Below are 14,571 nucleotides of genomic sequence, written 5' to 3'. Positions count from 1 at the left end.
ATGAGCTAGTAGAGGGGACAGATTAGACATATATAATTAGGACTCAAATAGTTTATAATTAAGTTTCATCTTTTTGTCTATTAATTATAAACTTATTTAGTCATGAAGTCATTCCACTATAGTATTGTGACTTCGCAATTGAGTTATCTAATGAAAACTACTTGATAAGAGATCGTCTAATGACCTTATCATAAGTGTGTTACTCTCATAAGTTATCCTTAATCTCTTTGGGGTAAATTCATTCTCCCAATATGATCCTATTTTATCTCATGTTAACCATTACATCTTCTTTCATGAAATGTAAATTACTATTAAATAATAATCAAATCATTTCTCACAAAGATAAATAAATTGTGGCCATGTTTACATTCCACCTATCATGAAATTTCGATGAGAGGATATTATTTACCCATTAATTGGACTATGATTTCCATTATTGTAAATGATGCTACATATTGCAGAAGTTGTATACCCAACGTATTAGCTTTCAGTTCCTTATCTATTTAAACTCAAGTTTTTACTTACATCAAAGTATATGAGTCACACATACATAATACATCATCCATTGAGTCTTAAGGTATGCCACACTATGAAATTCACAAGTGAATAAATCTATAAATGAATTTAGGATCTATTCTACTTGGGTCTTGTCTGATGTACTGACAGTCTAGTAAGCCACATCTATGTCTCTATCTTCTAGGAGTCATTTGCTTCGATGCTCAAGACAAAATATCTCCTCAGTTGGACTTGATAGACGACATATTAGTCTTTCAATCGATTTGCTCATTTTCGATTAGACAAAGGACATGTTTAGGTTTATCTACTAATACAAGTTGCCTTTATGTATTATAATCCACCCACATAATATCACTTAGTATTATTAAATGTTAACCAGTGAGCCGATATTTGGTTCTATTTTGCTTTGCGTGAAAAAATATTGAAGACAATATACAAATGTTATTAATGTAATCAATAGATATTTTATTAAACTAGTTTGTTAGAAAAATACAAGTATACAAAACGAATATACTACACTTAGGGCACTAGCTCCAACATTTGGTACTTTAATCTTTGGGGTTCTTCAAAGTTTCTATTCTCAAAATAGTTTGAGTTACTTTGAGCCTTCTATATTGGGTGTTAGAAACTTTGAGAATTGTAAGTTTAGTTTTGGTGACAATTGAAAGATTAGTTCTTGTTTGAATAAGGGAGAGAATTTGGATGTTAGTAAAGCAAATAAGGGGTTTTGTTAAGTTATTGTTGTTCAACATAAGATTAGGTTTGTATTGGATTATGGGAAAGATTGCGATCAATTTAAATATAGTTTTATTACTAAAGATGTTAAATTTGGTCCTAGTTTCATGTTACTTAAGCAGATTAAGTGTATGGATAAAGGGAAAATGCATGTTTTGTCTTGAAAATGTAGATGGATTTTCTGTCGTTAAAATACTCAATCTTAAAGCCATGGTTGTTAGAAACGGTGGTGGGGCTGGAAGAAAGAGTGGTAGGCTCTGTTGAAGATACCAGAACGACATCGTTGCAGTGTTTGGTGTACTCTGGTAAAGGATAAAGAACACAAAGAAGAAGAAGAAGAAGAAGAAGAAGAAGAAGAATGTAAATATTAGGTTTTAATATGGGTTTTTGATATGAATTTGAGGGATTAATTTAAAATTTTGTAATTTTTAAAGGGACTAAAAGAATTTTTTTTTCCTTTTCTTGTAAGTCCAATCAACAATTCATGAAAGGTTTAATGACTGAATGACCATTTTGGTCAAATTTTCTAACGGTAGTGACTAAATTGACAAAAAAAATTAAGTGACCAAAATAAGAATAATGCTATTTTAGGGTGACCTTTGATGTAGTTTATCCAAATAAAATACGATTACAATGGCTACTAGACTTCATTTGCAAGGAAAAGAAAAAGGCTATTACAGTCAACCCTCTCTATAACAACCCTATTTGTTTGTCAAGATTTTGCCTATTATAAAGATATAGTTATTAATACACCTATAACAATATAATAATCATTGTAAACCTACCATAGAATTCATATTGTGAATTTCAATCAAATAAAAAAGTGTGCATTATGTTCAAAAAGAAAGAAAGTGGGAACCAAATCAACAAAATTAAAGGACATATAAGATGTGTATATATTATTGCTTTTATGCATATTTTATTTTACATTCTTTCACTTGATTAATTAAAAATTCATAAATCTAACAGGCACAATTAATCAATATGAGTTATCAAATTAAATTAATTAATTAATCATGAGTGTTAGCTTTGATGCCTCAAGTTTTTGATATATCAACATTTAAGATAAATTAATTAATAAATCATTTGGTGAAAATATGATTAAAAATTTTATCAAATATTTTTAAAACATTTTCAAAGGCTTACAAAGTACTCAAAATTCGTTTTAAATGTGTTTTAATTTATCTAAATATTTTTAAGTCAATCCAAAATGTTTTTAACTGTTTTAAACACATTTTATACAAGTATCAAAAGTTGTATCAATAGTTGAGGGAAGATCTACCGATAGAAGTAAGTCAGAGAGCACTTCAAGCATATCTCCAAACTTCAACTTATACTTAGAGGGACTTCTATACATACAAGTCCACTTCTATCGATACAAGTTTGCTTCTGCCCATAAATCTTGTGAGCTGTATTAATACAAGTCTGTATGCAATGCTTCCAACGACTAGAAATTATCCTCAACAACTATAAATGATCACAAATTTTTTTCTTGTTATATATACGCATCAAGAACACTTCAAGATACAAGAGATAAACATCCAAGCATAGAAATCAAGAGAAAATTCTAAAATTCTTCATTTTCTCATTTTCACTTATAAGTACTTCTTAGGTGCTTATTGTTAGATCTTTTTATCATTCTCATTTCAATTCTTTAAGAGTGAGAGCTTAACACTTGTAAGCACACACCTTTAAAATATCTTCATTGTTTACATCTTTTCTTTATATTGTAAGAGCTATAAAACCTTAAGTAAATGGTAAAAGGTTATAGTTATCCTTATAAAAACTAGAGGATTCTAGTTAAGCCATAAAAACTAAGGGGAATGTTCTATCTTAGCCTTGTAAAGAAATATGTGGATTGTAAATGTTATCTTTATCTTTGAAAGGTATCAATTTAAGTATAGTAAATTGAGAAATTCTTGATTGAGGTATACCAAGAGAGTGGATGTATGAATAGAATTGTACAAGCTTTTCTTCCCTTTCGTCATTATTTAGAAAAGTTTACAAATAATTTTAAAATGTCAATTCACCTCCTTTTGATATTTTCGAGTCTAACAATGAGTTATTAAATTCAAACAACTAATTAAATACTTAATTAAAGAACTTAATAGTTTTTTAAATTGATATTTTTAATTTTACTAATTAATATTATTTTCATTTAATAGAATATGATTAATAAATTTTTCACTTGATAATTAAACATCTTATTAAAAATATTTTAATTAAGATAATTTTTTAATAAATTATAGTTAATAGGGTTTTGCAGGATTAATAATTCTTGACATTGCCGCCGTCATCGTGATTCCAAGTTTCAGTTCCGTCAGCGCATTATTGAAAGCTCCTCTGAGAGCTTTGTTTCTCTGAACCATGATGCGTCGTACACAACCGCTGCACCGCCGATTAGTGATCGGACTCCTCCATCGAAACAACACTTTCCGATCTTTCGCCAGTGTTGACCTTTCCACCGTTGATCCTTCCTCCCCACTCCTCCAGTACTACACCGTTACACCCCCAATTAAACCTTGGCCACAACGCCTCCATCCAAAGCGCCTCGTTTCCATGATCAATCGCCAACAAAACCTCGATCTCGCCCTCCAAATCTTCCTCTACGCTGGCAAGTTCCACCCCAACTTTTGCCATAATTTCGACACCTACCAATCCATCATCCAAAAACTCTCTCGTGCACGTGCCTTCGAACCCATGGAATCCCTCATATCTCAGCTCCAAAATTCCCAAATCAAATGCGGCGAAAATCTTTTTATCACTGTTATCCGAAATTACGGCCTGGCTTCCCTCCCAAAATTGGCTGTAAAAACCTTTCTGCGGATTGAAAACTTCAACGTGCAACGATCTGTTCGATCATTAAACACTTTGTTAAACGTTTTGATTCAAAACAAACGGTACGATTTGGTTCACTTAATGTTCAAAAGCAGCAAAACAAAATTTAACGTGATACCGAATGTTTTTACTGGCAATATCTTGATCAAAGCTCTTTGTCAGAAAAAAGACGTCGAAGCCGCATATAAAGTGCTTGATGAAATGCCTGCGATGGGAATGGTACCAAATTTGGTTACTTACACGACAATTCTCGGTGGATATTTGGCGAGGGGCGATATGCGAAACGGGAAGAGGGTTTTTCAGGAGTTACTAGACAGAGGGTGGATTCCAGATGCAACGACGTATACGGTTTTAATGGACGGGTATTGTAAAATGGGAAAGTTCAATGAAGCTGTTAAAGTGATGGATGAAATGGAGGAAAATGGTGTTGCTCCAAATGAGGTTACTTATGGAGTTATGATTGAGGCCTTCTGTAAAGAGAAGAAATCCGGGGAAGCGCTTAACATGTTCGACGATATGCTTCAGAGAAAGTATATCCCCAGTTCTTCGCTTTCTTGTAAAGTAATTGATCTGTTGTGTGAAGAAGGCAGAGTGGAGGAAGGTTGTTACTTGTGGAAGAAGATGTTGAAAAATGATTGTTTGCCGGATAATGCAATATTGAGTACTTTGATTCATTGGCTTTGTAAGGAAGGGAAAGTTTGGGAGGCTAGGAAAATATTTGATGAGTTCGAGAAAGGTTCAGTTCCAAGTTTATTGACGTATAACACTTTAATTAATGGCATGTGTGAGAAAGGAGAATTGAGTGAGGCGGGGAAGTTGTGGGATGATATGGTGGAAAAAGGATGTAATCCAAATGTGTTCACCTACAATATATTGATTAAAGGATTTTGTAAGATTGGTAATGCGACGGAGGGGATTAGAATTCTGGAGGAAATGCTGGATAAAGGCTGTTTGCCAAATAAAGCAACATACAATATATTGATTGAAGTGCTTCAGGTTATGGGAAAGGAAGGTGAAGTTGAGAAAGTTGTTTCAATGGCTATGTCAAGTGGGAGAGTTGATAGGAGTTCTTGGGATCTATTTTTAACCAAGATTGTTGGCAAACTGAATAATGGGGTTGATCTTCTTCATCAGTTGTTGGAGAGTGCTAACTAAAGGATCAATGTCTTTAAGAATCTCAGATTTTTAATGTTGTTTGGAAATCAACTACATCATTAAGTTTATTTGGGTTAGACAACTGTTTAAAGGAGATGAAACAACGATTGGGAGTGTTTTATGAACAATTGCAACATTGGTCATGAATTGCTTTGTAACTCTCTCTATGGTGTAGGTCATCATGCATGCGGAAGTTAAAGAACATGGGGAACATTCCCTTAGCCAATTCATTAAAACCGAGTCAAAGTAAGGATTTTAGAGGCGACTGAGACGTCTGAATAGGTGCATGCAAGTTTTCTGATGGTAAACATTGTGAAGTTCACAAAGACAATTCCAGTGAGAAGATTCCGTTTTTACTGGGATGGTAGGACAGATATTTAAATCTCACTTGGAGGGGGTGAAGACTGGACGATTTAACTTGAAAGAATGTTGCCTTGCCTCAGTCAATAGGTGGTCCTTGGGCAGCACTGGGGTCTGGAGTGGTAAGTACTCTAGTGGACAATTTTGTTGCCACTAATGTATACAGCTAGTGGGAAACAAGCTGTCTGGTCCAAACAAGAGAAACTTTCTACTTGCCATATGCTTTAGTAGTTGTAGATTTTAAATTAAAAATCAAGCCTTGTGTCTTTTGACTTTCGTCAAGTAGATATAGTAAGTAGATTTGAGTCTGTAAACCTTTAAATGTTCACGTGGGTTAAAGAAAAATAAAGAACAAAAGGCAAACTCTGCAAACATATAATTATTCCTTTTTTTCACAATAAAGGAGAGGGAAAGCAAAGTTAATAAGATTATGTTTCAGAGGGTACCGGAGGTCATAGGATCTACGCGTATAAGTTTACGCTTTACTCGATAACGACTTGAGCTTTGGATCACAAGTACCGGAGGGTTTAGGTAAGGATTAATTGCACCAAACGCCGTCCAAAAGTTCTAACTAAATCACCAAAATATTATTACTGTATAGAATTAAATGTTGGTACAAATTTCAACACGTCCATTAAATTGAAAGCATATGGTTTTTTTTTAAATGTTAAATTCAAAAATCTTACTCGCATAACTTTTTCAAACCAAATCTTAACTTTGTCAGTGTCGGCCTTTGAGCCGATTCCTGGTCATTGTTTCTGCAACATTATTTTTTATTTATTTTATTTTATTTTTAATTTTAATCTTTTTGTCCACGTTATTGTGATTTTTGTTTTGCCTATTCTATTTTCTCTTAAAATAATATCAGTTTTAGCTTTAAAGTTTTTAGTTGTGTTTTATATATATATATATATATATATATATATATATATATGAGATTTGTCAAGTTAAGGGTGTTGTTAGATCTATTGAAAATCTTTTTTAGAGGGTTTTATCATGATAGAGCATAATGAAATTTTTGTAAAATTGGACGTTGAGATAAGGAGAAAGATATGCCATTTGAGCTTAGCTTTTTTGTGCATCAGAGATGTGGTGAGTTTATTGGCAATGATTTCTTGGTTAACGGGAATTAATCATTAAGTCGATCTAATGATGGCAAGTTAGGATGCAATTTTCAGCGATTTGATTAAGGTAATGCATCTCTGGTTTGTTTTTGAATTCTTTCAATGTTGCATTTACAGTCATTCTGTTTTTCTCCTCTTTTGGGATTATTCTAAAGAGAAGGCATTTGGGCATTGTTTGTAGTTTCTTATATATTGTTTTTACTATGTTGCATGTTTTGGGTTCTTATTATTTATATAGTATTTTATTTAATAAATAAATAAATTCAAGTTATCTATGTGATGAATACAAACATGTTTATAATTTGACCCACGTATTTTAAATATATTAAATCTCATATTTGAGCTAATATTTAATATTTAAATTGACAACTAAATTGACAAAAGATTTAATTCATATAATATTCATATTTTAAAATTTTAATTAAAATAATTTAAAATCTAGGGTAGATAATGCAATTAGTCTCATAATAATTAACATGCTTTTGTTTGGTTACTAAACTATAAAATTTTCAATTTTGTAACCAACATTATCATTTGGTTCTGTTTTGACCACCATTCATTATTAAATTGTTAATGGAAATGATGATGTGATCATTTTTAATTGGTATAATAATATATTTAGTTCTCAACATTTATACATTCTATTAATTTGATCCTAAATCTAAATAATTCAAATAAATTAGCCCTTCATAATTACAAATTCTATCACTTAAGTCCTAAAAAACATGAGATTAAAAGCAAACCAAGGAATAAAAGATTCTAACACATCAACATTTCTCATTTAACCACAAAAAATTCTTCGACAACCACTGTCATCGACGCCACAATTCCCAAATGCCCAGGTCAAGAATTTATACAAATTCTTCATTAAAACAAAGCTCTTTGATTAATGGTGTCAAATTAGCGATTTTCAACTTACTAGCTCATAAATTTGAGGGAAAGAAATACGATAGGCGACGACAGCTGGAATTGTAACTGGGTATTAAGAATTCAAAAAAGAAGATGAATTTCCACCGAACATGATCCATGTAATTTGTTGCAGTTGGATTTAGAAAACGGAGAAGTAGAGAAACAAAAAGGCAAAGAGAAGAGAAAGCGAGAATTGGAAATTAACAAACTTATTTCACTCAATCAATAAAATGCCCATAATCGTTCCTCCCTTTAAGCTACTAAAAGATGAAACCAAGTAACAGCTAAGTTGGTTACAACAACTGTTAATAGATAGCAAGTATAAAGATCAAAACTCATTGTTTAATTAAATCAATACGTATCGTTTAACTAAAGACCAGAACACACCTTTTAAACTAACTAACCCTTCCCTCCCCAATAATTAATCCTAGCAACAGTAACTAACGGAAATACAAATCTTTTAACAGAATTTCAAACCTTCACGTAACAATTACCCCCTGCAAAAGATCCTTGTCCTCAAGGATCAAAAGTGGGAAATTTCTGCTGTAGGCCCTCTAACTTCTCCCATGTTGAATCTTCTGGAAAGGTATTGGCCCACTCGACAAGAACCTTGGTGACAATGTGATTTCATTGCTTAACCATGAGTCTGACAATTATGCAAATTGACTCTTTAGCAAAAGCCCCATCAGTCTTTATTAAGGGCAAGTAAGGTTGACAAGGTGCTTTGCCAACGTGTTTTTTTAATTGTGACACATGGAATGTTGGATGGATGCGAGATCCAAGTGGCACCTTCAATCGATAGGTGACCTCCCCTACATTGGCCACCACAACAAATGGCCCCCAAAACTTACAAACAGGCTTTTGATTGGAGACCCTTCTCACTTGACTTTGAGTATAAATGTTGCGATAATCTAAAGCATTGCCCTCCAAGTGTAATATCACCATCCTTACCTTAGCATAGTCATCTATTCCCTTAGCCTCAAAGTGTAACAACTCGTTTTTAGTGATATAAAAAATAATAATTTCGGGACCACAATTTTTATGAGCGAGTTATTATTTTATTATTATTTTAATGTTTACGAGATTATATTAAGGTCGTATTGAAAATTCATTAAGAAATTTTGATGTTTGCATGATTAATTACATAAAAGGACAAAATCATAAAAGTGTAAAAGTTGAGTTCTGTTAGTTAAAGGGGTCAAATGGCTATGGAAATGAAAGCAAAAAGACTTGAATGGTAAATATACCATTAATGAGTTAGTGAATATTTATGGATAGATTTTATTAAAAATTTAATGGTTTTAAAAGGTTAATTAAGTAAATTAATAATTAAGTTAAGATATTCGTTAATTAAAATATGAGAAAAACTATCATCTTTCTCATTTTATCTTTTCTAACCTAAAACACCATTAAAGAAAGCTTGGAGCATTCGGTTAGCTTTGTCTTAGTGCATGGTACGTGTTTTTCATCCCGTTTCTAATGATTTTTATGATTTTGAGATTGTTTTAGCTTAACCTAGCTAACCCGGGGGTTAGTTTGCAAAAAAATTAAAGGTTGAGGGAATTTTCATGAATGTTTTTGAGTTTTTTTTTATGTTAGTTGATAGATTATGAATCCTTATTGTAAAATAAACAAGTTTTATTAAGTGATTTTTGAGGAATTTTGGAATTAGGGATTAAATTGTTAAAAGTGTAAATCAATAGGTTTTATTGTGAAATGGTGGTAAATATGGGTTGTTTCAAGGTCCCTTGCATCTATGGTTAACATGAATTTAGGTTTAAATGGTTAGATTTTAAGTTATGAGCTTAAAGACTAAACTGTGAAAAGTTAAAATGTTAGGGGAAAATTGGTAATTTTACATAAATATGAAATATGGATTAAATTGAATTCTAGAAGTACTTAATTGATTGAAATTATCTATTTAGATCAAGATAAACTATGTTCGAATTTAGATCAAGAAAAAGCTAAAGCTTCGGATTAGTTCGACTATTTTACTACGCCTTTAATTATCGAGGTAAGTTCGTATGAATTGTATTCGTTTTAATGTTAATTAAATTTGAATATTTGTTATGTTGTTGAGATATAAATGAATTGAATTGTAAATGCATCAATGTTCTAAGGAATTGACGAATAATTAGTCTCGGTTAAACCTTAGGAATTCTTAGAATACAAATGACATGTCATTAGAGATTTCATGTTTCGGGTGATGGTCTTTAATGTCCTACTTGTAACAGCCCGTTTTTGGGTCAAATTGAAACAGTGGTTTTGGGACCACGAATCCGAAATATAAATATTTATTTTTATTATTTCTTTAAGGTCTACAGTATGATTGAATGATTGTGTGAAAACTTCGTTAAGAAATTTTATCGATAGAGTGTCCAATTTGACTGATAGGACTAAATTGCAATAGATGCAAAATATGTGTTCTAGAATCTAGAGGTTTCTAATTGCTATGAAATTTTAAATTGGAGGTCCTTAAATGGTAATTAAAACATTATACTTTAAGTTGGACAAAAATGGATATGGTTAGATAAAATTTCAAAGTTTTAAGTGAAGGGCATTTTGGTCATTTGGTTAATAAAGACAAAAATAACTAAAATAAAAGATGTTCATCTTCATCAAATTAGTCCCTTAGCCAAAATTTCAAGGGTCTCCATAGCTAGGGTTTTGCCAAGCTTTCAAGCTCGATTGTAAGTTCGTTCTTGCCCCGTTTATAATGATTTTTATGTTTTTGAAGTTGTCTCAACCTAATCTAGCTATTTCAAGGACTAATTTGAAAGAAAATCAAAGTATAAAATTTTACCCATGTTGAATAGTTGTGTACTTTGATGTCTAATGGTAGAAAATGTATGTTTGATGTTAGGTGAACAACATTTACTAAGTGATTTTTTATGAAAATGTCAAATAGGGGCCTATTTGTAAAAGTTATAAAATGTGTGTAAAAATGTGGGCTGATATGAGTACTAATAATATTCGGTTAGGCTTGGGTAATGAAGAAATCGAATGAAAATCATTTTACGAGCCTAGGGACTAAAATGTAAAAAGTTGAAAAGTTAGAGGCAAAAATATTATTTTTTCCATAAGGCGTTTTTGGGATTAAATTGAATAATGTGATGATTGAATGAGTTAAATGTGGCACTATAGATCAAGAAAATACGAGGTTTTGACCTAAACTGGGGAAAGAACAAAGTCGTGGACTAAATCGAACTATTAGCCATTTTGTACCGAGGTAAGTTCGTATGTTAAAGTTAAGTTTTATAATAATTGCATTTAAATGCTTTAATATTGCATGAATTGCATGTTTGATTATGTGAATGAGTATATCTTTACGAACAAGTTCGACGACGAATCGACAAGCAAGAAATCTCGTTTGAACCTTAGGAATAGGGCAGGATACAAGTGATATGTCACTAGGGTCATTATGTGTTATGCGTTTATGTGATAAGGGTGTTGGTCTTGTACGTCCTATTGATGGCTGAGTATATCGACATATGTTGCGGATACTTGACAACTTGTGTGAGCAGCACCGTGTAGTTACGTCTTTACTGACAGCTTGTGTGAGCAGGCCCGTTGATAGCTAGAGAGCGAGCAACTATGTGATATGAGACTTAGGTAGCTTTGGTTACATATGTGGCACTTAGTGTGCAAATTTCCAGAGTATATGACATTTTTATTCCGAGTGGTTCACAGGTATGTTAAAGATGAGAATATGTGTAAGTTCATTCCAAAATGGTTCAGGTATGTACGTAAAGCTCATGCTTATTAAATGCTTGAAATGATTAAAATGAGGTAAGTTTTGTGATGGAATGAATTATGACCATGAGACTATGGTAAATTTACATTTAATTATGTTACATTATTTGAACGTTATATGCATGGTAAGGTTGCTTATTTCTTGCATACGAGCTTACTAAGCTATATAGCTTGCTCCGTTTATTTTCCATGTTTTATAGTGTCGCCAAGCTAATTCGGGTCAGGGATCATCGGAAATTCAAATCACACTATCAAACTCTCATTTTGGGTATTGATGATCTTAGTATTTTGAGAAGTATGGCATGTATAGGGACTTGGTTATTTTGTTATATGTGTCATTTGATTTGGCCAAATGTATTGGCTTGTATTTGTCAAAGGCTTGTTTTGGTATTTGGCCATATAAATTGGCTTAATTTGGCTAACATGGTTGTAAGCCTAAGTATATTCATATATGTGTCAATATCTTTGTTGATATGGTCATGGTATGCTTGGTGATTGATAGAAATGTGATGTAAGGTTTGAATGTGAAATGTTTGGTAATGTGATCTACTGATGAGATGATGAATATGTATACGAATAGGGCATAATAAATGTTGTGGGTAGTATATATGTTGATAATGTTTTGGCATGTGTTAGTCATAAATGTGGATGTTTTGGTTGCCTAAGTATGTCATGAATTGTGCTATTGAATTGGTGTAAGTGTAGGTGTAAATGAGGGTGGCAAATGGCTTGGTAAATAGCCTTTATTTTGTTTACACGGGTAGACACACGGGCGTGTGTCTAAGCCATGTGTGACACACTGTTTGTCCCATGGGCATATGTTTTTGTAATATCCTGAAAATTTTTACAGTAAGATATTATCCTTGATATAGTAAAAAAAGGAAATAAAGTGACAAAAAGGGAAAATTCTGAGTTATGTCAACATTGGGAAGTATATTATGATATATTAATTCAAGAAAGGACCAAATTGTAAAAGTGAGAAAAGTTTTGTTGTACAAGAGTAAATACTCAAAATTTGACGGGCTAAAGTGTAAATATGAAAAAATTGAAGGACTAATAGTGCAAATATTTTAAAGGTGGAATGATCTAGAAACTGACTAAATCATAATTTTACCAAATTATGTGATGATTCAATGATGGAATTTTAAAAAATCAAAAAGGGCAAAATGGTCAATTGGAAGAGAGAGAAATCTAGAAAGTAATGATGATGTTGATGAAATTTTATAATTATTAATTAGATAAATATTATTTTATTAATTTTTTAATAAGATATTTTATTATTTTATTATTATTTATTAAGTATAAAAGGAAGGAAAAATGAAGAATTTTCATCATCTTTTCCATGCAAACCAACGTGAGAAGAAGAGAGAAAGAAAGGAAGTTTTGCTTTCTTTACAATTTAGTCCTTTCACCAAAAATCCACCATTTTCACCTAGAAATCAAAAGAATTTCCATAGCCATCAAGAGAGAAAGATCACAAGGAGACTATGAGAAGCTAGAATATTAAGTTAGATTCAAGAAATAGAAGCTGGAGGAGAGAGAAAATCAAGTTAAAGATTGAAATCAATAGGACAAGTTAAGAACATCAAGATTTCAATATATTTTTAAGATTAATATTATTGAAAAAGCATGGAATTGATGTTAATGTAGAGTTTTCTTATATATGGTCTTATGTTCTTGATATGTTAGTGAAGAGAAAATAAGAGAAAGTAATGAGAAATAGTGTAGAGAAAGAAAATAAGTGTGTTATAAACATGGTAAATAAACATCTTGCACTAAAACAGTTTTGGCAATAGCAGTAGGCTAACTTTGAAAAATCACCATAAATTTTGGAAATCAAATTAGAGGATGAATAAAATATGGAATTAAATCTTATTGAGTCTAGTTTCTTATTGAAGAAACTATGTAAGAAAAAAAATTGTGAATTGTGAGATATAATAAATTTAGTGAGAAAAGGTCAGAATGATTTCGGGTTCCCCTGTTCTAACTTTTAAAAATCATCAAAATTGAAGAAAAATAATTAAGGGCTTAAATTTATGTTTAAAATCCTTAACGAGTCTATTTTCAATAGAAATAATCGGGAACATCATCCAAATCTCGTACGATGAGATAATTAATTTTTAGTGAAGAAGGCTCGGAACTGTCAGACAGCAGAACAGGGGTAACTTTAAAGAATAAACTATACTTATTGGCTAAACCAAAAATTCTAAAAATTTTATGGTAAGAAGATATGTGAGTCTAGTTTCATGAAAAATTAGCGGATCTTAATTTAGAGTTCTTTATCTTAAGATAAAAATAATTTAGTGATTATGACACAGATGGATAGCTTTGAATATACATATAAGTCAATAGTGAAATTATAGACAATGTTACTTGTAAGCATGATATATACATCAAGAATGTGGAATGGAGAGGAGGAGGAGGAAAATATATATGAATATTCAGCTAGCATGGCTAATTTGCATGTTTTAGGCTCAAGGACTAAATTGAATAAAAGTAAAACTTTATGGGCAATTTTGTAAAAATTTTAGAAGTGATCAAATTGCATGAAATGGATTATCTTATTATTTAAATTAAAAATTGAATAAAATTATTAATTTAGTTCAAGATCGGGTGAAAATATGTTTTAGGGATTAAATTGAAAAGTGTTGAAATTATGGAAAATTTTGTTATTTTATAGAATTCATGGGCTGTAATCAATATATAAGAATAATTAGGCTCGAAACAAGGATTAAATTACAAAAACTTTATTTTTCTGAGCCTAAGGATGAAATCATCATTAATCAAAAGTTCAGGGGTAAAGTGGTAATCTTACCTAGAGCATTAATTGAACGTATCAGAATATGAAATAAATAAAAATGATGATCAAATTTATTTATAAAGATCCGGGCTGCTCAAATATGAGACTTGAACGTGGAAAAGAAAAGTTTTCGAATTAGTGAAATTACAAACACGAACAAGCATCGAAGTAAGTTTGTGCAGCTTGAATTGAATTATTGAATGTTTGAATTGTATATTTATGTGACATGAATGTGAATTGAATGTTTAATGTATGTTTTGGGCTTCGAGGGCCCAATTGAAGGACGTTATGATTATTTTCAAATATATGAATAATAAATGATTCGGAATTATCTGAAAATGTTCAGTAAACTCCAGTAATGCCTCGTACCCCATTCCGGAA

General features: G+C 31.5%; 1 protein-coding gene across 1 annotated transcript; it reads left to right on the top strand.

Annotated features, from left to right (window-relative positions):
• The first annotated feature begins 3,502 nt into the window (after window positions 1-3,502).
• LOC108470693 (pentatricopeptide repeat-containing protein At5g16420, mitochondrial) lies at window positions 3,503-6,030 on the top strand. Its single transcript, XM_017772126.2, has one exon. The coding sequence runs from the start codon at window positions 3,619-3,621 to the stop codon at window positions 5,242-5,244; it is 1,626 nt and encodes a 541-aa protein (XP_017627615.1). The 5' UTR covers window positions 3,503-3,618; the 3' UTR covers window positions 5,245-6,030.
• Window positions 6,031-14,571: the final 8,541 nt, after the last annotated feature.

Source organism: Gossypium arboreum, chromosome 7 (assembly GCF_025698485.1).
Source record: "Gossypium arboreum isolate Shixiya-1 chromosome 7, ASM2569848v2, whole genome shotgun sequence".
In the NCBI taxonomy this organism is placed as follows: domain Eukaryota; kingdom Viridiplantae; phylum Streptophyta; class Magnoliopsida; order Malvales; family Malvaceae; genus Gossypium; species Gossypium arboreum.
This window is presented reverse-complemented; position numbering and strand designations above follow the sequence as displayed.